General features: G+C 46.4%; 1 protein-coding gene across 1 annotated transcript in view; it reads right to left on the reverse strand.

The window, feature by feature from the left end:
• The window catches only part of Myo3b (myosin IIIB), a 283,171-nt gene that overhangs the window by 66,429 nt on the left and 191,771 nt on the right, over positions 1-24,971 (reverse strand). Inside the window, exons 25-28 of the mRNA XM_057755693.1 lie at positions 23,079-23,190; positions 22,068-22,230; positions 20,759-20,839; positions 6,007-6,115 (exon numbers count right to left, since the gene is read on the reverse strand). Coding sequence (XP_057611676.1) covers positions 6,007-6,115; positions 20,759-20,839; positions 22,068-22,230; positions 23,079-23,190 — 465 coding nt within the window. The remainder of the gene's footprint in view (positions 1-6,006; positions 6,116-20,758; positions 20,840-22,067; positions 22,231-23,078; positions 23,191-24,971) is intronic.

A 24,971-nucleotide genomic window follows, 5' to 3' on the forward strand; every position in this document is an offset into this window, starting at 1 on the left:
CCTTCTCACTAAACAGGGAAAATGAAATAAAATTAGGAAACGTGCAAAGTTCGCGTGTTTTTTTTCAGCCTGGAAGACGATGACCTCGGCATTTTTAAATATTTGTGGTAGGATACCCACACACGAAGGTATATGAAGGGAAAAATATTTCTTGTAACACCTCTTCCTTGAGCATCTTTTCATCTTCAAAATGGACCCGGCATGTGTTTTTGGCAGAGCGTCACCCCCAGACCGCATATGGTGAGGGTCTCACGGCAGACAACAGATCGAAGCACTGAACTGCCAGACTTGTGCACACTCCCGGGACGCTGAGGAGGAGCAAGGGTTGAGAAGCAGCCAGAACCAACCACATGTTGTCATGATTTGAAATTGCCTTTTAGAGTAGGAAGGAGACTTTAGAGATGTCGGCGTTAGTTATGGGAGGAGAGAGAGAGAGAGAGAAAGAGAGAAGTCGGGGGAGGCTGAGGAAATAGATTTTTTTTTTTAAAGTAGGGGTCTTTTCAGACTGGAAATCATTTGTATACAAAAAGAGCACTATCTTTCTCTTACTGTGCGAACCTAAAGAACTTTTTGTTGTTGCTGTTTTATAATCTGGCTCTGTCATTCAGTTTTAGCTGCTATTTATCCAAACAGAAGTTGAATGTGGCTTTATGGACGTGCGGGTTTTCTCAGGAGACAGTGAATCCAACTTTGTGATCAACTTTGCTGATGGGAACTGAAGCATGACTGATAAAACCTCAGGGACAGATATTGGAGTTCTGCCCAAAGTTGGTGATCCTGCCTCTAGGAAACCTCAGAATGAGACCGTGTCTGTGAACTGTCTCCTCCCATCTTATAGTCCTCTCTAGGACTGGGATTAAAGGTGTGCACCACTGGAATTAAAGGCATGTATCGCCCGGTTTCTATGGCAAACTAGTGTGGCTACTGGGATTTAAGGTGTGTGTTACCACTGCCTGGTCTGCAACGCTGGCCAGTGGGACTGTTTTACTCTCTGATCTTCAGGCAAGCTTTAGTTATTAAAATACCATTGAAATGCCACTACAGGAAGTGCATTAGGGCAGATTAACCTAACCACAAATCTCCTGCCCACGTCCACCAGTCGCCTCTGGGAAGGCCTGGAGGGGTGGGATTTGACTGCAGCATATACAAAGAGGGTCGGAACACTGGAAACTGGTTCTTCGCACACAGGCCATCGTGTTGGAGGCACTGAGCACAAAGCCCTGACTCTCATGGTGAGGGAGGTGTGGGATCAGCTCAGAAAGGCCCAGGGTCCTGTCTAACAGGCACCCCGACTTCCTCTCAGCAGAAGTTCCTATGCGCTAATCTCTAGCGACTGACTTTAGCTTGAGAAATGAATCTTAGACAGCCGTTCGCTCACAGCTGAACTTCTAGGGGGGGAAACACAACTAACAACTAACTAAGTACCTTTCTAAATGTGGGTTTGTTTTTGAGTTTGGAGGGGAGAGCTCAGAAAAATTTATTACCTAAGTACTGATGGCTTTTGAAGAAAGTCAGCACGTTTTGTGTGAAAGGTTAACCAGCATGCTGAAGTTAAACCTTAGAGACTAGGAACCCCGAAAACATAGTTCCTCATAAACTATTTATTGTCTATTACGGCCTAAGAGTCCACGTTCTAGGTTCTGTGAGTGATGCAGAAATGAGTGTCAGTTTCAGCTCTAGTGTTGACTGTCTCTCGCAGGATAAAGAGATCACAACTAATATTTTGCTTACCTATAGCAGGCTGGGTAGTCCTGTGCATGTCTATCACCACACCAGCCATGTGGGAAAGGTGAAATTATTAGAAGCATACTTTTCTAAGGTCATGGAGCTAGCTGGACACGGACCTGGACAGAGACACTTTAGCTCCAGAGCTGGTAGCCTGAATTGTCTCCTCTACCAGGCGGAGGCCCCAGGATGCAGAGGGCAACATTCCACTGCAGAGGCTGGCATAGCTAAGCAAGGATGAGCAGACCAACAGGCAGGGAGCCACCGAAGAGAGCATCGACTCTATTCCAACACATCACCATCAGATACTCCGAGTTCTAAAAAGCTATCTGAAATCTGGGTTGTTGCATGAAATATTTCTATTTTTGTATGTTAGAAAACTAACCAAAAATGGAAAAGTATTGTATGGGGGAAATGTCTGGCCACCATATCCTACTCAAGGGCTTGGTTGCATCTTTTGGTCAACAGAGTGGTACCCCTTTGGCTGTCACTGCTCTGTGGTCTCCCAAGTGCAGGGCCCCCATGTCTTTGCCTATAATAGTTCTATTTGCTTCACTCCGCTCCTGCTCAGTCTTAGTCTTTTTCCCACTGGACCCTTCACTGTCCTCCAGAGTAGTGTCCACACACCCTGGGGCTGCACCACAGCCTGGTCCTTCTCTTGTCTGGAGCAGTCTTCTGTTGTGTCTGCTCTAGGCCCTGGAGGAGGTACCACCGGATTGAGATTTTGAAATATGGCGAAACACCAGCAGGCAAAGAAAGGCCAGGCAGGGTAATTCTATCCAGAAGAATCGGTAGGAAGAGATGTACAGATTTTGGAAAGTAAAAGACATGTTGAAAACCTCCCAAATATTTGCAAAGGACCTCTGGCCCTTGGAATCTGGTACTATAAAGAGATTGCTGACATTCTCGACATACACAAATCTTCCAAAAGGGTCCTCTGCAGAAGGATTGCTGATGATTTAGGGTTTGTTGAAATAGTTCAGATAAATATTTATGTACAGCCATAAGCCAATCCACAAGGAAAAATATAACGCAAAACATATTTTTTCCTTGAAGCCCTTTCAGCTGGTGATAAGGTTCCTAGCTTCAAAGGGCTGGGAAATAAATGTGACCAATTAATAGTTTAACCATCTTGGGGGTTTAAGAAGACTCTTAGCAGTCAGCGAAGTTCAGAAGGTTATATGCGGGCATGTATGCTAGCCACATCCTGGCCCCACGGCCAAGGGTGAGTCCAGGACCTGAAGTCAACCTGGGATTTACCCCTGAGTTCAGAACCAGAAACACAAATGAAGTTTGGCATTCCAGTCAAAGTAGAGAGTAAACATCTGTCAAAGATCCTAAAGTTTTGGAATCTTGGTGTTTATCTTGGAGTATAAAACCAGTGCTGTACCAGTGAGGTCTTGGCCCTTCCTACATCAGCTTTAAATGCTAATATTACTACTACGATTGCTACTATTTCTGTTACCACATCAACAATCCGGCAATCTTCCTTGTTGTGTCTAGCGCTGTGCCTGCTCCTTCACAGAGATCTTTCTCTAGCTATCCCAGCTGCCTCTCCTTCTGCAATCTCAGTTCAGAGAAAGGGAGGAACACACCAAGTATAGTAAAGCCTGGAGTGGCAAAGGTAAGATTTGAACCCACGACTGCTACCAAAACTCATTCTTTTTCTACCCAAATAGAGTCACATGTAGATAGGGCCCACCATATCATAAGGATCTCCTAAGACGACTATTGCTTACTCCCGTCTCTCTATGCCGCCATTTTCCCTCTTGCTCCATCGCTAACAGGTGGATATACCACCTGAGAAATCTAATGGGGGATTTACTGCCGTTAGTCCTCTGAGTGCAGCCTTATATTCCAACAGAGGACTCACTACACAGAGTATTTGTCAAGCACTGTGGCAATCTGTACTTCACAGGCCACATGGAAATCTGGCCCACAATTGGCCCTGCTGACTGGGAGGCTGCTTCCCTGGCTTGTCAATTCTGAGGTCAGGCCAGTTGGCTTGCAGCCCCAGAGCTACAAGGGACACACAGAAGAAACACGTGCCTGTCTTTCCCTCTTGTGAGGAGCCAACTCTCCCCAAGCTGTCTGAACCACGAGGGTTCCAGTCACTCTGAGGTGTCCACAGTGAGGCAGCTCCTCCGGCGTGTGTTACAGCTGCCATGTAGAGCCATCCGCATCCTCCCTCCAAATCTGTACCCTTGCCTCCTTCCTGGGATCCCTTCTATATAATAGGCTGGCTGCAGTGGGAAACGGAACACAGAAAGCCTCGGGGCTTCGCTACAAGCAGGTCAGATTAAAGCCAGGAGCACCCTCCAGCATTGCTACGGAGGGTCCCATCATCTGAGCAAGACCTACAACCCAGAAACGCCAGTCTTCATTTTGTCATTCACGTACACCGTCACCGGTTCACACAGAAAACGAGCTGAGCTGCAACGCTGCACCTCCTGACTCCCACTCCCAGGCCCAGTCTGGTTTCTCTCCTGCTAAACTGACCCACTTCATCACACAGAGGGGGAACCACCTTTCCCGCGAGGCTGTAGACAAGGAACTGGGTGCTGGAATGTTCTCCACCAATCTAAGAGTGACAGCTTCTTGCTAATCATGACATATCCCTTAGCTGACTGTGATTTGAGATTTAAGCCATGACAAGTAAAGACACAATATGGATAGAACAACAACAATAAAAACAACTCCCTGGAGTAATCATTTGGCATCTGGAGCCTAGGGAAGCAGTAGGATTTACTGGCTCAAAGTGTGGATGCTGGCGTAGACGGCCTCTGTTCAAGTCCTGACTCTGTTGTAAGTGACACCGGCAGTAATTCATAATCTCTCATTATATAATTTATATAATGTTAGAAGATGCTAGAATATGAGGCTCTGCTCTGCTTGAGCAGCTTCCTGTCTGTAAAACGGTTCGTCAGCAAGGTGTTAATGATAAACAAGTATTAGCTGGTATTGCTCCTGGAGACAGCGGTTCTACACTCAAAGCCCAGTCTGCCCCTTAGCGCAGCATGGCACCGCCTGAGGCACACCTGCTGGTGGAAGGCAGGCAGCCCGTAGGAAACCTGAGAGAGCCAACCGAGACCTTTCCTTTTTCTCCTTCTTTTCATTAACTAATCACTTCTGTTTAATTTTCAGAGAGCCAGGGATCAAACCCAGATCTCATGTAGACTAACCCAGCATGCTTGCACATCTGGGGCACTGATATCTGAGTCAGTCAATCACTGATGTCTGATTGACAGCTGTCACCATACTCAGCTTCCCCAACTGGAACGGAGTGGTAGTGCCTGCAGATGACTGGTGTGTCGGCTATGTGAGATGCCCATGGGAAGAGACCGACCCCGTGCTGAGCATGGGGGGGACTGGAGAGAGACCCTCCACACGCCCCTGCTGTCCTCATCCTCCACACTACTTCCGTCATGTCTGACTCTTCCTACAGACTCCTCCTGGCTCTCTCTGTCCTTCTTTCCCCATGGAAGGGAACTGTGTGCTGTGTGCCAGCTTCTTCTGTGGACTGAACACTTCGGTTTTATCAGGTTTGGTTTTGGTTGTTTTTTTGTTTTGTTTTGTTTGTTTGTTTGTTTGTTTGTTTGTTTTAGCACTAACTTCATTCTAGTCGGAGGTTGGAGACATGACTCAGCAGTTAAAAGCACTTGCTGCTCTTCCAGAGGACCTGGGTTCAGTTCTCAGCACCCACATGGTAGCTGATACCTCTGTGACTGTAGTCCTGGTGGATCTAATGCCCTCTTCTGGCCTCCAGGGGCACTGCATGCAGATGGTGCACAGATACAAGCAGGTGAAAAACCAACCCACATAAATATAATTAAATTCTCTTTTTTTTAAAAAAAAATCAAGATTGAATTCAGGTTGTCCTTATGAAATGAAGACTTCTTTCTATAGAATCACTTATCACTTTGGAGGTTCTAAAGGAAACATGTTTGGGCTCCTCTCTTCCCAATTTACCGTATTAACAAGATGGTAGGAATTGCTGCGTGATTCATGAAGCACCTGGGTTTACAAGAGAACTCAAATGAGTAAGACTCACCTATCTGGACTGAGGATGTCAATTGTTACAGCGCTTACCTGATCTGCATGAAACTCTGGATTTTACCCCTGGCACTGTATAAGCCAGACGTAGGTGGTGCATGCTTATAATCCCTGTACTTGTGGGATAAAGTCAGGAGGGTCAGAAGTTCAAGGCCATCCTTGCCTATATACTGAATTTGAGGTCAGTCTGGGCCACACCAAATGCTATAAGCAAGACAGCTAACTCACCAGTCTGTGGCAGCTTTAGCACAGGAGTCACTTGAAGTTTCTTCGTGGCTGTTGTTTGATTCTGCTTCTGTATCTGGACAGCTTCTCTTCTCAGGAGAGGTCTGGAGAACTGAAAGAAAACCAACATGGAGCACTCAGAGGTCAAAGGGCAAGGTCAGAAGTTGGCAGGGCTGAGTTCTGTTGCCTGCCAGTGTTCTGCAGGTCCTTCTTCCAGTCCTGAGCCCTACCCCTGAACATCTGCAGACTTCTAGGGCATACCACTAAAACAGGCATGTTCTGGACTCGAACCCTGCGTAAAGAACCAGCCCCCAGATCAGATAGAATAGCTCATAGGAAGACAAGTTACTCCTCTCTGGTATCAGCTATCTACAGTGGGTGGAGAGTCCAGGCCCCACAATAGGTAGGTTCCAGCAGAAGCAGCCTGTAATAGCTGAAGAGCAACATGAGAGACATAGCTGAGCGACTCCTGGTTCTGGCTGTCAGAATATGGGTAAAATTAGCCGTAAAGACTCAACCATTCCAGAATTGGCCCATTTCCACATTGTTCTGCAAGGCAGTTATCCGATGAGTCTCCTCACATAGGAAACAAATACAGTTGCTCCTTCCCGTGACAGTGGCACCCGCGCTAATTAGCCATGGCTCTCTTTTCCGCTGAACTCACTTCCGCGTCGAGCTTCTCAACCCAGCATTTTATGTTCTCAGAGTATGGGTCCCCAACCAGCGGCACAGCACCACCAGGAAATTTTGAGGACCATGTGGACCCGTGGAGCTGCTTTCCTCAAGCTCTCCACCCTGATCCCTGTTGAGGTGTGAAGCCATGCTTCCCAGCCAATGATGGTTATCACTGGAGCTACATCGGAATCACACAGGGAGATTTTTAAGCAGTCCCGATTCCACCCTCAAGAGATCCTAAAGCTAGACTTGGGTTGGGACTGGCATTAATTATTAAGAGATTCCCAGAGAGCTTTAATACAGGGCCAGGGCTGAAAACCACTGTTCCTATTGGTTTCTGTCCATCAACTAGGTAAGTGAAGAGAATCCACACCTTCTTTTCATTCTCACTTAGTCTAGAAACAACCAACCCAACCCAAAATACACCCAACAAAGGTAACCTGTAAATGTGGCCATTGTAGTATATTAAGGTACACACCTAAGTTACAAACTGTTATGATACCAGGTGTGATGCCACGTGCCGTTAATCCCAGCACTTGGAAGGCAGAGGTAGGCAGATCTCTGTGAGACCAGCCTGGTCTACAGAGTGATCTGGATAGCCAGAGCTGTTACACAGAGAAACCCTATCTCAAAAAAATGTTACATAGAAAGAAGATTGTTATGATGATAAGATACAACATAATAGAAATAAAGTAGGAAGGAAGGAAGGAAGGAAGGAAGGAAGGAAGGAAGGAAGGGTCAATTGCTTTCCTCACATATGATGGGGGAAAACCATGCTCTCAGTTTAGATTGCTATCTTGCTTCCTTCAAAATAAATATCTGTGTGCAGAAAAAATGTAATTCTTTGAGTTATTTATTGTGGATAAAATCATCTGTTGCCCTTATTATTGCTATTATACAAATGCCAAAAGGACAAAGAGAAAAAATTTAGTGGAACATTATTACATTTTTATTATGACACAAAAAGCATTATAGCCAGTGAAAATGAGATGAAAAAAAACAAAGAAAGCATGCAGAAGTGAAGAGCTATAGCTTGAAGCCCATTGGCCAGCTTCTGGCCTTGCCACCTGCATTCTCTTGATTCAAGATTGTTTGGCTCAGACTCACTTGTTATGCTGGGATAAGCTCCATAACAGCAAAAGAGACATGAGAAAAGTAAGAACTTGTTCCTGGGCACAAACAAACGTCTGTTCTTCATTCTGAAGGAAAATTGCCCAGCACTCGGGAGGCAAAGGCAGACGGATCTCTGTGAGTTCGAGGCCAGCCTGGTCTACAAGAGCTAGTTCCAGGACAGGAACCAAAAACTACAGAGAAACCCTGTCTTGAAAATTAAAAAAAAAAAAAAAAAAATTGCCTTAGCTGGGCTGAGGATGTGGCCCAGTGGTTGGAATGATTGCCTGGCAGCAGGAAGCTCCAGGTTTGAGCTTCAGCATTAAGCAGGAGAGAACATGGAGGCCCGTACCTGTGACCCCAATACTCAGGAGAGACAAATAGGAGGTGGAGGGTCAGAAGTTCGAAGCTTTTTTTTTTTCAGCTACATGGTTGAATTCTTAGTTAGCCTGAACTACATGAGATCCTGTCTCACACACATACAACAACATGATAGGAAAGAAAGGGAGGGAGGGAGAGAGAGAGAGAGAGAGACAAAGGTAAGGGGGGGGAGGGGGAAAAAATCTCCAAAAGTGAACTTTTACCTTGTTTTGGGACCCAATTCAAGAGCACTAAGAGCTAGCTATACAGTACTGCGTGTGTGGAGAGCTGGGATTGCTGGCTAGCATCTCTATATATTTTGAAACCTTAATTTTAAAAAGGAACAACGACAGTTTAATAGCAGTCCCCAAAGGCAAACATCACAAAGAAAGGTCATGAAGGTAGCGACCCGCGACCATGGTCAGAAACAGCAATCATGGCTTCCTCGGGAGCTCAGCGCATGCCCGGTTACGCTCTTGCTTTCTGATAGAAACTCACAGAATTTCTCTTCACGTAATTGAAGGGGAAACTCATTCTATATGTCTCATTCATTTACACTTCACTCATCAAAATATTGATTCTAAGAGCTATTTGAAGTATAAAAACCAAACAGCAAACTTAGAAAATATTCCTAGTAAAGCTTAGATGAAGTCTGCACCTCCATCCCCAGCATGGTCTCCAGAACAGGAGAAGGATGGGTCCATCTCAGGAGATGAGGAAGTCAAGAGGATCAATCCCTTGAGTTCAAAGCAGGACCCCAAGTTATTAAGTATTTAAGGGCATCCTGGTGCAAGCGTGAATCACCTGGAAGCTCTCTAGCATGTGGATCCTCAAAAGAAAAGATGGGGAAATGGAAATAGGAAGCAGGGTGGAGGGAGGGAAAGAGGAAGGGGGAAAGAGAGAGAGAGAGAGAGAGAGAGAGAGAGAGAGAGAGAGAAACAAGGTCACCTGTTTTAAGTGAACAAGTTACACTAAAAAAAATTAGATCAGTGACATCATGGGAAATCAAATTATGAATGTGAGCAACAGAAATGGTCACCAAAGGCTGAACTGGGGACAGTGTACAGAGGGTGGCAGAGGCATTTCCAGGCCTGGGTCACCTGAGTGTTTCTGGCTTAGCTAAGTGAGGCAGAACGGCCTGAATCAGACCTCACCCTGTGAGCTCTGTGTATTTCCCAGGAACACTAAACTCAGAGTCTATTAGATTACCTTGAAAAAAAACGGGAAGGCATTTCAGTGTTCAGGGATTAAAGCAGGGTATTTGTGTTGGCTGGTTTTAAATGTCAATTTGATGCAACGTAGAGTTTCTTAGGAAGACTGTCTCGGGGAGGGGCTGTCTAGACCAGGTGTCCTGTGCGCATGTCTGCTGAGATTGTCTTGATTAAGCAGTGTGAGAAGAGCCAGCCTGAGAGTGGGCAGCGCCGTGCCTCAGTTCTGAGCGCTGGACTGTCTGGAGTAGCGAGGCTCACCAAGCCCACGCATGCGCATTCATTCTGTCTCTGCCTTTGGTGATGGATGCGATGTGACCACCTGTTTCCAGCTCCCGCCAACGTGACGTCCCCGAGGTGACGAACTGCCACCTGGAAATGTGACCTAAAATAAACCCGTCCTCTCTGAGGTTGCTTTTGGTCGTGGTGTTTTATCACAGCGACCGAAACAAAGCTAGGGCAGCGCTGCACACCAGGACAGCTTCCGGGCCAGAGACGCAGATGTGTGAGGGGTGAGGAGAGAAGCTATTGAGTGACGATGCCTGTTGCCGTGGCCAGAGTGCATTCCTCTTAAAGACAAAACAACAGCACATGTTCAAAGGCACTACAAGAGAGGCACAGGCCATTATGTGCCAGCAAGTGTGTGACACACACACACACACACACGCACGCACATGCATACACACGGGGCAGAGGGCACACGGGGGGAAGGGGTGGGGTTTCCCCTCATAGTTTCCAGTAAAAGCCACCTTGTGACACCTTGGTTTTGAACTTCTAACCACCAGAGCTGTAAGAGAATACATTGTTTTGTCACTTAGGCCACCAGATTTGTGATAATCTGCTCTGGCTGCCACAGGAAGCTAATACCCAGGCTTAAGAGTGTAACTTATTCCCTGTCAGCTTCTCAAAAGGGGGTTGGGACAGGTGGTGAGGACTGAAATTACCAGAAGAAAGAGATCGGGCATATACGACCTCTTTCTTGGTGGGGACAGTTGGTAGGGGCTAGAAATAAGGACGAAGAGATAAGGGCATAAACAAGCACATTCTTATTTAACAAACATTGTTGTGGCCTGACACTATATTTTAACTCATTTAATCTGCTTGGTTATCCTGACTAGAAACCAATATTATTCCCACGTTACAGCTGATGAATTTGAGGTAAAGGGACATTATTACTTATCTAGGGGCCAGGGAGATGCCTCAATGGGTACAGGCACCTATCCCCAAGCCTGACAACCAGAGTTCCATCCTCAGCATCCACATGACTCCCACAGACTGTCCTCTGACCTCTCCATGAGCTGTGGCATGCTGTGAACACACACGTGTAAGGAAATACATGTGACTTTAAAATGACTTGTCCGGCAGCATGTAGCAGAGCCAGGATCGGAATTCAAATCATTTGGCCCTAAGTCTGAATTCTTTGATCCCTCCTTATTTAGACACTTTAGAACCATAAATAATCTTGCCCATCTCTCTCCCTTACATATCAAAGCAAGAATCCAGACTGGCTCATGTTTTTTTCTTGTTCCCGGGGTTTAATGGTCCCAAGTCAGTCATTGAGAGTGGAGTCTAGACTGGTGTTTGGGGACCCACCCAGAGGATAATCCCCATCATTGTCTCAGTTGGCAGCAATGGAATTCTAGCGGGCTTCTTGGAGGGTGATCTAGGCTAGCTAAACTCCTGCTCTCCTAAGAGCTTGGGCAAAGGTTGTCACGGCACCTGGCGGAGAAAGCCATACATACAAGGCACAAGAGCCAGGTCATCCCTCCTGAAGGTGCACTGGCAGGCTGCACAGGGAGCCAGAGCACTTTCCTCCAGTGTCAGCTGGTCAGCAGATGCCTCGTGGGAGGCCCCACAGGCGATTGTCACCTTCAAGAAGAGGCCCTCACAGAGACACTCTCCCCCACCCCCACTTTACATTAAAACTCCTAGCCTTCAGCTTCAGCACACAAAATAAGTGCAATCATTTCAGGCCTAGAAAGGCTGTCTCCACTTTGATTCTGTGGCCCTTAGTGCTGACCATTACCCCAGCTAAACTTTTAGGCTCAGAGAAAATCCTACCTGGTAACCGCTTTACCAGCACCAGTTTAGGTGGAAGTTTTCTCTTATTCTAGAAATTCAAACATCGTCATCTGAAGAAGGCCCCGTCCCTCTCTGCATGGTGGGAAGGTCATTCCATTCTCTTCCTTCTCCAGCAGTTGGGTTTATTTCTTGTAATTTATTCCCTGTGTGCTTCTTAAAGGGGGGAGGGGTTGGTGGCTTCCAGAAGTGTGGCCTTCATGTGGCTGCGCCTGCTGGCCAGTTCAGTGACCCTCTTAAATGCACAACAGAGGTGTCTGTTGTTATCCATGTGATAGGAAAAGAACATGATTATGCTGCTGACAGTCAAACCCAGAGCCTTGCACATGCTAACCACATGCTAAGCACACGCTCCACCACTGAACTATGTCCCAGAGTGTCTCACAGGCTTCTTTGTGTTGTTTTCATGACAGTCATCAAAATGTTTTACCGTGATGGGGTGTTGAGAACGTGGGGGGAAGGACAGCAGGCCAGGAGCTAGGGAGTCCTGCTGACAGGGCGTCTCCCGGCAACCGTGGAGGAGAGCCTGGAGTGGGGTTCCTCACAGGCTCCCACAGTGAGAGTTAAAGGAAGGCAGGCCAGGAAAGAGTTTTATATAAACCATACACATTGCTGTGCAGAAGTCTAGGATGCCTGGAACCCAATACGCTTCTTAGCTAATCAAACAGCTTCCTTCCCTTGGAAATTGTCTTTTTCTTCAATGTTGGGGGTGGAACCTTGGTCCTCACACATGCTAGGCCAGCACTGGACCCCTGAGATACTCCCTCCCGCTAGGATCTTTCCGGCTCAAATAGTTCTGGCTTTCTACATAATAAAATTATGTACTTGCAATAACTTTTTCTTAATAAAATGTTTGTAGCAGTTTTACTCATGGTCACCAAGAACTGGAAACCACCTAAATGTCCTTCATTTAGTGAGTAGAAAAAGATGTATGACCCGGTCAGAGACAGGGTCCTGTTTGGTACTGGAAAAGGAAGAACTTCTGACCAACACAGCAACACAGATGAACCTCCAAGGGAAAGATGGCGCATTATAAAGTCTGCTCGTGGTGTGACTCAATGTGGAGAACGTTCTGGAAAGAGAAAAACTACAGAGACAGAAGACCCATCGGTGAGCAGGAAGATTAAAAAAGGATCCAGAAGGAGCTCTCTGGAAATACGCATCCTCTCAGCTGGGCAGGGATGTGCTCTGTGTGGTAGTCCCGTCTTATCGAAGTTAATTTTGCTGTATTAAACTGTATCATAATAAAAACCATCAAGAGGTTGTTCAGATTAAAGGTGTCGGGGGTACTCTTTTTCTGTAGCCTAGACCTAGTCCTGGAAAGCAGGACCCACCTTTAGCTGAGCAGGAAGGAGGTGGGAAAGATGGTTGCTGTCAAGAGACTGTGTGTATCATTGACATAGCTGGTTTTGACACTAAGTACTTGGCTCGGGGTCTGTGAAATTAGCTCTGGTCGCCTGTACATCTCAACCATCACAACTTTATTGACGAGAATGGCTCCCAGCTGTCACCCTTGCCACCGCTCCTGTTCTTGGCGAGATTCAGACTTCCCGGCCACAGCAAATCAAACGAGGATCCGGCTATGGCTCGTCAAGCTGGGGTTTGAACTCCTGGCCAAGTGGCCGTCACTCAGCTGTTATGCTGTCAATCCATCCAGCATGGTGGGTTAAAGGTGATAGGCCCACAAAGGTCTTCCAACTCTTCAGACGTCTGAAAGGCAACTTGCTTTCCACACCAGCCTCAACCAATCAGGGGGATAGTTTAACTCTGGGTCTCTAGAATTTCTGGCTTTGCAGGAACCCAGAAAGAGTTACTGACTTCCAGAACATTGTGAGAAGGCCTTCAGCCAGTGAGGAGGGGAAATGGTGTCAGGGCCTCAGGAGCTCTCAGTACTACGAGGCACAAAGGCTTGAAAGCAAAGAAAAAAAAAACACTAAAAGGGTCACGGGCCTATTGCATGCTATTTTTTCTCTTGTTGGATAACCCAGACACAAGTTAAGACTCAAAAAAAAAAAAAAAAAAAAAAACCAACAACAAACCCACATTCCTTCATAAAGATGTTATTGTAATTATATTGTGATTTGACAGGTGCTATTTTTATCTGGAGGTAAGAAAGGCTTTCTGAAGTCCCAGCATTACTATGCTCACCTTAGAAGACAGTCCTGCAGGCTTTCCTCCCCCTGAAGAAGTTAGAAAGCAGTGGGGAGGGTCCAGGTGACGAACAATTGCTACCTTTCCTCAGGTGAAGGGGTTGTGGGGGAGGGGTACAGGTAGGGAAACTTTGTACATACCATTATCTTTACAGCAGCCCTGAGACTTGGATCTGTTAAATTTCATATCTGATGAAACCAAGGCCCTGAGGCTAATTTTCTCCAGAGAGAAAATTCTCCAGACACGACAGAATGTCTATAACCCTAGAGCTTGGGGAAGGGGAAGCTGAGGGATGGTGACTGAGACAGGCAGATCCCTGAAACCCACTGCCCGGCCAGTCTAGGGAAAGCAGCAAGCTCCAGGTTTAGCAAGACAACTTGCCTCAAAAAATAAGATGGGGAACTAGGTGGTGATGGTGCACACTTTTAATCCCAGCACTTGGGAGGCAGAGGCAGTTGGACCTCTCAGTTCCAGGTCAACCTTGTCTACAGAATAAGTCCCAAGACAGTTAGGGTTGTACAGAGAAACCCTGTTTAAAAATAAATAAATAAATAAATAAATAAAAATAAAAAAATAACAATAGCAATAACAACATCAGCAACAAGATGGAGAGCAGTAGAAAAATGCCTGATCTCAACAGCTTGCCCACATTCGCCCCCCACACAAACACACACACAGAAGAGTGCACCTACACATGGTTGACATATACACTACACATACAGTAACTTTCTCTAAGCTATATGAGAAAGGATGGGATACCCTTGTTTCTACTCTGAATTCCATTTACATAGAACAGGATTTTAACTCTCTCCAAAGTTTTGACTGGTGCACATATCCAAGGGCAATGGCCAAATAGAGACCTGGTAGAATTTCCAGTCCCAAGGGCACCATCTCTGCTGCTGCCACCAAATGTAGTTTTAAACTGAGTCTCTATTGTTCTATTTACCAGTAAAGACTTGGGAGTCAGATGTTGGGGTGAAAACCTGCTAGATCACAGAAACCGAGAAGCAACCAATTGACCTTCGTTTTTGGCCAGAGACCCAGCAAGAGGACATCTCTCCAGCTGTCCCAAACCCAAAAGACCCCGAATCTCCAAGTCTTTCCCCATTTCTTCCTGTGAGTCTCTCTATCCATCCTCCTCATTTCTCCATACTCTCTATGGTTAATTCCTGTTAACCAGTTGCTGGCTCCAATTCCTGACCCAAGGTTGATTTAATTCACACAGGCTCAGGTTTCACAGTGCAGTCAGGTTTCACAACACCTCTTCCATAGGCAAGGCTGTCAGAAGTCAATCCCTGTCTTTATATGCTGAGAGTCAGAGACTCCCAGGTAGCAGGAGAGCAGATGGAGAAGTCTAGGCCTCACCCTCAGACTCCTCCCACCGTGTCCTGTGAGACAAAACCTTAGAAGAAGGAGATGGCACAGTCTGCAGGTTACGGCTCATCTCAAGCCCAGGAGCACCTAGAGATATCTCCTCCTCCAGATGTTAAAATAGGGGAGAATACCGGAGAAGGGAGGCTGCTGCTTCCTGCCCTCCGGTTAAGAGCTTGTCTGTTCTCACACCTGTGCCTTCTCTGCCTCCAGCTCTTGCTTTGAGGAACTCCGCCTGTGTGTGAAACAGCCAGGGAGCTTCCTAAGAAACAGATTAGAAAGCCAGACAGTGCAATAGAGACGGAGCAATAAACAGGGACCAGAAGGGACACAGCAACCTTGCTCACTGTTTCCCTTAAGGGCGGGTCTCTTGTACCCCCTCTCCTGATTGGTGTGTGAGCCAAAATCTACTCACACACAGCTTTATTGGAATGAAAAATAATATATATTCGATCTTTTGCGGCTGCAAGAATCATGAGCCATTGTACGGCATATCCTTGGTTATGATAATGACTTTTCAAATTTAATTGTATGTGTTTATTGTAGAATACTACGTTTACATGAAGACACATGTACACATTGTGTGTATATATATATATGTATAAATATATATTTTTTTCCCTAAAACTCCCTTCTAATGAGTATTGACACTAGTATCCCTTAAGGGGAGCATGTTCTAGAACTGTGTGTAGAGCTGGAGAATTTGAAGGCCCAGTGAATCCTACTTTTTATCACGATGTAGGAGCCAGCCATGATAAGCTAAATAGAAACAGACCACCCAAAGGAAGTTCTTTACTTCCAACCATTATCACCTGCCAGTGTAGGACCCAGCCATTGATAAGTTTAATAAGGCCTGAGTCTCAGTAGTTTACCCTGAAGTAATACCAAACTTAGATTACCCAGGCACCACCCAAGAACAGACCATCCAAAGGAAATGTCTAACGTTCCAACCATTGTAGATAGGATCATCTGCCAGCACACACTCACCAGGACACCCCTAGACAAATGTCAGCCAATCAGGGGTCCTGAACCTTAGAAATCCCTCACCCCCACCTTTACTACTATAAAAACCCAACTTTACCTGAGCTCAGGGCTCTTGAGTATTCCAATATGTTGGACACATGGAGAGACCGAGTTTGCAAACTTGTATAAAATACAGGCTCCTTGTTTTTGCATACGGGACTCAGTCTCCTTGTTGGTTTCTGGGGGACTTTGCAAATCTGGGCATAACAATGACAGCCCAGCAAAAAGCAAGTATTTAACAAGCAGGAGAATTTAAAATAAAGATGCCTTCACCTAACAATATCTGTCGACTGTAAAGCAAAAAAAAAAAAAAAAAAGACTGCAGTTATCTAGGTGTTATCCCGTCATGGACACTAAAAAAAAAAAAAACACAGAATTTTTAGTGGGAGTAAAAAAGAAGCATACTGCCACTGTGCATTCCAAGTCTGTAAATTTTTCTTTGAGATTTTATTTATTTTTATTTTATGTGCATCAATGCTTGCTTAAATGTATATCTGCACACCATATGCATGCAGTTCTCATGGAGGCCAGAAGAGGGCGATGGACCTCCTGGAACTGAAGTTAGAGATCATTGTCAGCTGTCATGTAGGTACTGTGAATTGAACCTGGGTCCTCTGGAAGAGCAGCCAGTGTTGTTAACTACTGAGCCATTTCTCTGCCCCACCCTACTCCTTTAATTAACGTTTATTTGTTTGTTTGTTTGTTTATCCTGAGACAAGGTTTCTGGGTGTAGCTTTTGTTGTCCTGGAACTTGCTCTATACACCAGGCTAGCCATGGACTCACAGAGATCCGCCTGCCTCTGCCTCCTGAGTGCTGGTATTAAAGGGCTACACCATGGTTTAAATTTTGATTTTGAGGCAGGGTTTCACTGTACAGTCAAGGCTCAGTCTCCTGATAGAAGTGCACCACCACCAAGCCATTGAAAGTTAAAAAAGGAGGCAGTTAAGCCAGGCGTGGTGATGTACACCTTTAATCCTTACTCTCTGGAGGCAGAGGTAGGTGAATCTCTGTGAGTTTGGGGCCAGCCTGGTCTACATAGTGAGTTCTGGGACAGCCAGGGTTATATAAAAAGACCCTGTCTTAAAACAAAACAAAAGGCAATTTAAGGGTTTGAGCAATTTTAAACACTAAAAATGTGGTTCTTTCGCAGGGTAGGATCAAGCAATCTGGAAGCAAAGCTTGCTCATCCTTCTGGAAGGCACTCTGAAGCAGCTCCATTCTGGTGGCCCCACAGGCAGCTGGTTTAGAATGTGTACTCACAGGTTCAAGGCTCCCCTTAGTGAAAACTCCTTCAGAGGGCCTCAGAGAAGGGGCCATAGTTGTTGACACTGGCACCATCATCTGATGACATCTGTGTGGTTGGCAGGGCCAAGGCGGGGAGCGGGTGCGCACTCTGATGGAGGAGGGTGAACGGGGAGTTTCCACGGCACTAACAGTTTCAGAGAAAATATGCTGTGAACTACCAGGCTGGGTTGGCATGGAAAAACCTAAAGAACGAGATTGCAACTGTAGATGCTTGAGAAACTCCCCGTGGGTTGTTTCTTTTGATACTAGTCATTGAGGAATACATGTTTTGTTTGTTTTCTTCAGAGAATGAATGTAGCTAGGCTCCCTTTCTGCAACTCAACGGCTAACCAAAAAGTAATAGATTTGTAGTGGAATAAATATAACTTAATTTTTTTACTTGGAATGTCCCAACTATCTGAGTCTTAGTATGTGCTGTCTTGTTACCTGGCTTTCTTACAGAGAGCACTTTTCTCTGCCACAATTAATGGAAGCGACAAAAGAAGCCAAGGTAACTGACATTTGAAGTTGTTCCCCAGTCCCTAAAGGAAGCCAGCACAGAATGTTTGGCTCCGCCCCCTCAGCTCCTACAGCTCCTGGAAGCTCGCACCGCCTGCTGCTCCGGGACGCCACGCAGGAAACGTGTCCTCTAGTACCCAGGGTGTTTTCTCCGTCTGTTTTCTCTCCAACATTTGAGCGCTGGCTGCTGCACCTTTGGGCCGGGAGAGGTCTCCAGACCACCAGCTCATGTATTTGAAAGGCATCTGTTTATTTTGAAAATGCAAATCTGCCTACCTCAAAGACCAAATGGGAGGGAGAAGTGATTTCAGCGTGGAGTTCCTTCCTTCTCGCACCCAGGGCACTGGCCACTTATCTCAACCCCTGGGAGCCCAGGGAAGAATCCACAATTAAACGGAGCAGGCTCACCGCTCTAGAATCAGCTGGGCGGGTCATGCGGGGTCTGATTTAAAGCACCTCAGAGGTCCTTAACGAAAGAACACGGGGCCTTTGATAGGGTGGTTCCTTGTTGAGGACTGCCCAGAGGAGGGCAGGATCCTGGGGCCAGAGGCTCCTCCAGTCCTCAGGAGCAGAAAGCAGCAAGGTTAATGCGGACTTTGATCTTTGGCGAGGCATACCAGCTAGAATTAATTTACATTTCAGATGAAAAAGGTTGACAGCATGAAAAGGCAGCTTGTTGCTGGTATTCGAATGTGCTGTAATAGATCGGGAATTCTGAGAGGAAGTTCTGAGGACAGGCTAAGCTGTGCTGGGCTGCTTTTATTGGGAAGGAGATGAAAGGAAAACAAATTTCGCTCTGTGCTGCTCTGCAGCAACATGTAGGCCAAATGCTTCCTAAATTTCAAGGGCTGCTCTTAGGAAAAAAAATTATATATATGCAACGTCATTAAATAAAAGAAGAGCTGGAAATACAAACAAATGAATTCCACGGGATCGAAATTTCAAAAAAGTAATTTATGAGGAAAACAATTAGTCAGAAATTAACCTCAGAAATGGCTGTGTCGAGCTGGTCACCTGCTTCTTTATGTAGTTTTTGTTGTTGCTTTATGTGGACAGTTCTATCTGGGGCATTTTCTATGGCAGGAAAGGGGGCTTGTGAGGAGACAGTTACACCAAATCACAACCCTAGCCCCAGTCCTAACCCTAGGGGCACATCAGGTCCTGTCCATTTTGTCAGCTAAAGGCAGAGAGACTCCACCTGCTTGCTGCCACCCTGGGCACTGAGGCGTAGGTGTGACCTTCACGCTCACCTGAGAGCCCCTGCAGAACTGGCTAATACACATTTTGATGCTACCTAGTGGCTGAGAACACTGGGGGTGAGGCTAAGGGGGGTGAGCACTTGAAGCTAAAAAGAAAAGGGAGGTGCTTTAGGAGGACACAGAATTACCCTTCCCCGGTACCCGCCCACGCGTGCTTCAAGGATGAAGCACTCCCACCCATCGCTGTCTTCAGACAGAGGTCACGAGGCCAGTCTGTTTTTGCTTAGTGCTCACCTGGCCCTCAATGTGATTTTCAGACATTTCATGATTTTCATATAATGGACTCAATGGATCAACAACATACAGGCTTAAAGTTTTTATTCTAAGACATATGTTGAGCATATTGCAAAATCTGAGATCAGCTGGTATCCTTGTGTGTGTGTGTGTATATGTGTGTGTCTGTCTGTGTGTGTGTGTATTGGCAGTAAGTAGTGAACACAAGATACACTTGAGTTTGGGTTTCTTAAGCTGCAACAAGAAATTGCTCACTTTTCACGGGGCTTTGAAGTGGCAGAGGTTAGAAATTGCTAGAAAGGGTGTTAAGTGTGACACATCTGCATTTAAAGGCCACCTCTACTTCCAAAATACCTGAGTTCTTAGTGAAGATGCCTGGCCTCCACCGCGGCCTAAGAATTCTGAGCAGGACCCTTTGGCTGAGTGGCCTGCCCCTGCTGGAGAAGAGCGCAGCTGTTTGAAGGCTCCGCCTCTGCGCCCCCTGCCCCCGACTTGCTTCCTGGTGCAGGATTGCCCTCCACAAGCACATTCCATTTCTAGTTTCTTGAACCCCTGAAACTCGGCATGGTCAAGATCCTGTGTCCCCTAGAACCTCAGTTTGAGATTTGCAACTTCAAACTAGGGAGGGAACCTGACTTGGCAGCCACGCAGGACATGCGATTTGCAGGACTCAATGACTCCTGAGCCCGGGAGTGGATTCATAAACCAAGAACCAAGGTTCACAGCTCTCAGGCTGTAAGGGCAAGCAGATCCCAAGATCCACTGGGTGCTTCTGTGGGGCCCAGAAGATTGTGGTAGCCACGCAGACGTGGATTTTTGGGTATCCCCGAGTCTCCCTTACAAATCATCTCTCTCTCTCTCTCTCTCTCTTTCTCACACACACACACACACACACACACACCCTGGTTTTTCAAGACAGGGTTTCTCTGTGTAGCCCTGGCTGGCCTCGAACTTGCTCTGTAGACCAGGCTGGCCTCAAACTCACAGAGATCCGCCTGCTTTGGCCTCCCAAGTGCTGGGTGGGATTAAAGGCTGGCACACCACAACCAGCCATCACCGGCCTTTAAAGCCAGCTGCTCTCACTACACTGATGACGGACTTAGGACTCCACGAAAGAAAGAGATGTGTCCAGGAGCAGCATCATAGCAAGTGTGCTCAGTCCAAACTGCCGAGCTTTCAAAGACCAGATCTGCTGCTAGCAAGCTGGGTGATAATGGATAAGTTATGTCCCTTCTCTGTGCCCCAGATTCCTCTTCTCTTGTAGTAGGAATATAATATAGTAAGCATGGCCCCTGGTAAATGCCCACGGTGCCTCAGCCAGAAGAGCTGCCAAAGGAGGTGAGCCCACCCTTGCAGACACACTGCGGGACTCTCCACTCACCCCTGTGTGCCACTGTCATTAGCCTTTCAGCTTCTCTGAACTCATTTGCCTGGAGTCACAGAACATTTCAAGTGGACGCTGCCAACGATGTTTTAATTACCTGCTTGAGCACGAACCGCAGACTCACCCCTTCTGTGGCTGATTTGCTTAAATTTCCTCCGAGCATCATATCCTCTCCAGGCTAAAAATATAAAACCATGTGCCGGGAATGACATTAATTTTAAAACGTGCCAGAGAATTGATATAAGCTGTTCAACCTCCAATCTGTTTCTTGCGTTCCCTCCCCGACCCCCACCCCCACCCACCCCTTCTCCCTGAGTCTGAAATCAGGATATGTGCTACAGTGTAGGAAGGGTCTTTCTGAACTCTTGGTCAACTTTTCAGAATGCTTCTGAGGAACTGTTTTTAGCCAAAGAGTGATTTTTCCAGAACATTTTGAGTTCTATTTAGTAATAGTGGGCACCCCTGGCCCCAGGTGAGGCAGTTTCCTGTCTTCCCAAGCCTGGAGGAAACCCTGCCTTGAGCACCCATGTTTAAGCTGAGGGTTAGGGCTCGGAGGGATGATGGGAGGCACTGAGCTGGCCCAGTCCTTTTAATCACTTCATGTCCAGAAGAAAGGTATAATTGGAGATGAAGATAAAGAGCACAGAGGGAGAACAAAGGACCAACATCTTCCACAGAAAGGGAAGACAAACAAGAAAGCCAAGAGGAGAGAGAGAACAGAGTGCAGGAGGCAGCCATCCTTCAGATGCACAAAGCCTCCACCCAAGATGAGTAGCCGTCTTCTGTGTCCCCACGTGGGCCTGAGCATCGTCAAGTCTCTGGACAAGCTCATGAGGGCCAAGGCACGCTAAAGCATGCCTTAGTTTCTTGTTATGAGAGTACCAAGAAATTCATCTTCCAAGTTCAAGGTCCAGAGCTTGCACGAGAGTCCAGGTATTGTTCCTAGCACCCATGACATACGTATGTGGACAGAGGCACCAGCAGGCTTGTGTACAACCTAGAGGCTGGTTTCCTCTGTTTATAAATACGGTCTGTGCTACAAAACCCTACAAGGATGGTATTGGTCATTGTGACAGTACAATTGGGGTATCACCCGAAGTGGATGTGATAGAGTTGGTCATTACTGGTCAGCTCACACTGCCTCTGACTTACGACTCCTCCCAGGTGTTCTAATGGCTTGTATGTTTGTCTCTCCTTGAGGTCAGGGACCATAGAGGGATGCCCTTGACTACATCCCCAGCACCTAGTACAAGGCTTAACTCATTGTAGATACTGGAAAAATGTTTGCTGAAGTAAGGGGAGACGGGGGAAGAAGGGAGAAAGGGAAAGGGGAAGCCCTAGGCGAGTGGCCCCCAGCACTCAAGGAAATCCCAAGAGGTGACACCGGCCAGAACCAGGCCGCATACCTGACTGGATGGCTATGGCAGCCTTCTCCCTCTTCTCTCTGGCTCGTTTGTATCTCCTGGCTCCGAGCCAGCCCTTCGTATACGCCTGCAGCATGACCACTCGGCCTAAGACTTCTCGCAGAAGCAAATTTAATTGTTCCACATGGTAATATTTGAGAAAAACCTAAAAGGAATCGTTGTTTTAGTGTTACATTTGGGCTTCCCAACAGCAAATCCCTCCACTCCAGCCTATTCTCCATGCAAATATTAAAGCCATGGTCTAAGTAAATTTATGATTTAACTTATGCATACATTGGTGATTTCTGAAGGAAATCTAAAATGAGATTGCAGGGCTTAACAAGCCCAGGTGTTATTTGGGAGTGCCTCCCTACAGTTGGCAGTTCCATTTCCTCAGCCCAGCTCTGCCCCCATTGCCCCTCATAGCCTCTGAGGGAGGTGTTGAGCAACAGGCCCAACCTGAGGTCAGCAGATAGTTCTGAGGCCAGGAGACCCGGATGACCCTCAGTGACCTAATTTCCAGAGAGGAAACCCACACGCAGACTGGAACTGGCCTTGCAGAATTTAACCATAAAAACCTGGGCTCCCGCAGAGACATGATGTTTCCCCAAATGAAAAGCTACGCACGACAAAAGTAAAACCAGAGTCAGCAATAAACAGCACAGGTCGAACACAAGAAAGGGGAGAAACCCTAAAGGGAATTCATCACTACCATGACTATGATTTATATGCCAGCATGTGTGCTCGGTTATGAAATATGGAAAGGGGGACATTCTAAAGTGCATCCAAAGATCTCTTTCTAGAAATGCTAAAAGGTTCTCAAATTACAGAACAGTGTATGAACCATCCTCCTATGGCTCGTGGGTTCCGGAATCAGAGTTAAGACCAGCAAAACCATTTTTACGCCAGAGTCTTGCGTGCTATGGTATGCCAGGTACAAACCCACGCGTGTTAGTTATCCATGACAAGAGACCACCACAGGTGACAGTCTGAACAACAGGGAGAGAGGGCTACCTTTGTTCTTCCCAGGACCCAGTGATCTAATCTGGACTTTTCCAAGATAGCAACACAGCTCTCTTTGTTAGCAGGAGGTGTTTGATGGGCTCGGAATGCCAAGTAATAATACCTAGAAAACAAAAGAGCAAACAGCCTCTTCAATCACCCCTTAATTTAATGGTAGAATTAATTGTTCAGGACCCACTGGTGAGCCTCATTTTTCTCCTAACTAGTAAATTTTTCTGACCGCCAATAATAGCAGTAAGTAGTGAAAGATATACGATATGTACCTCATTTCTTTGCTTTTCCCTATGTTCATATTTTTTCTTTTAATATTGTCTTTTTTTTTCTAACCCACATTCAATGTCTGTTTTTTTTTGTCTTTCATATGCAAAAATTAAAATATCTGCTCCTGTTAGAATGCTGGGATTCAGAAAGCTGCTCTAGTGAATACCATATCTGTAAATGCTAAGTTTTAGAGTGCATTGCATGGCTTTTGACTGGGCTTAGAAAAGTTCCATCTAAGGCTTAGTGTCGCTGGCAGGTGATCCCTAAGTTTCTGTCTGAAGGACGCATGTCCACTGTTAGCATATTTGCTTTCTCGAATACCTTCATTTTAGTGACCGTCTAAACTGTACGAAGAAAGGGCTTCAGGGTAGGGTCAAAGAGTACCACTGCAAAAAAGGCCAGGTCTTCTATCCTTGTTCATAACCAGGTTCGTGATTGTGTTCCTGTAACAAAAGGCACAGTACCAAGAGAAAGGCACACATATTTATTTGATGCCAGTTCTCTATGGCACGGGAACCTTCTTTTATGAGGAAATGAAGTCCTCAGACACAGTCACTCTTGAATAGTTTTATGCCAGGTTTGATGCAATGGTGGAGACACAGACAATTGAACAGGAGTGTGTGGGCTCAAGCCAGCAACGTGGAAGGACCTTGAAGGCCTGAGTGCTCAGATCGCCCTGAGAGTCCCTGTGTTTGGGAAGAGGACGCCCCTCTTCTCCGGGCAGAGGAATCACTAAACTCTTCTGCCTATTTTGAGGTTTCACCCACCAGCATCGCGATCTGCCTCCGTGAGGAACGGCAGGGCACGGTCACAGTGACCTTCCTGATTCTGCTATCTGCTCAGGTGTCAACATGCCACATTTTGGGGTCGCATGCCCAGAACGTCACCACTGCCACAGGACATTCCTCTTCCTCCTCTGCTCCTCCATCCTGAAGACCACAGCCAGGCCTGTGCACATGCTGGTCACACGCTCCCTACTGAGGTCTGTCTTTCCCAGCCTTTCTTTCCTTTCTCGCATTCAGAATACAAAACCACCTGACTGTATTACCCTTCCAGAATGTATTACCTTAGCTTTTTCTCAGGACAATTTTCAAGGTTCCTTTTTCTACTCTTTGCTGCCATCTATAATTAAATTCAACCTTTAAAGACTTTAAAATAAACTACATTCCCTTGTGAGAGGAATTTTCTTTTTCCATTTCCCAAACAATTCTAATCTGCTGTTTAGAAATTCCTCTAAAGTATAGTTCTTGTTTTACCTGTAAGAGATCACCAAAATACGAAATATACTCCTTTTCCTGTCAAATAGACCCTTATCTTTCTGTTTGTGGAATAATAAAAATACCCGACCCGCAATCGAGTCAGCTCATCACTGTGCTGTGAGACTATCGTCCAGGTAAGATCTGAGGCCATATTTGACGGAAGCGTTTGCATTCTGAGAGGGTCGTACAGGTAAGATCTGAGGCCATATTTGATGGAAGCATTTGCATTCTGAGAGGGTCGCAGTGTGCTTCTGTCTGTGGGGCGAGGGACAGTGCTCTCAGAGCCATGGAGTGCCCGCAGATAATCAAGTCAACAGCTAAGCCCTCAAACCGGCTCAGTTGGAGAAGGGGCTGCCAGGAGCTG

The sequence above is a fragment of the Chionomys nivalis genome, chromosome 22 (assembly GCF_950005125.1).
Source record: "Chionomys nivalis chromosome 22, mChiNiv1.1, whole genome shotgun sequence".
Taxonomy (NCBI): domain Eukaryota; kingdom Metazoa; phylum Chordata; class Mammalia; order Rodentia; family Cricetidae; genus Chionomys; species Chionomys nivalis.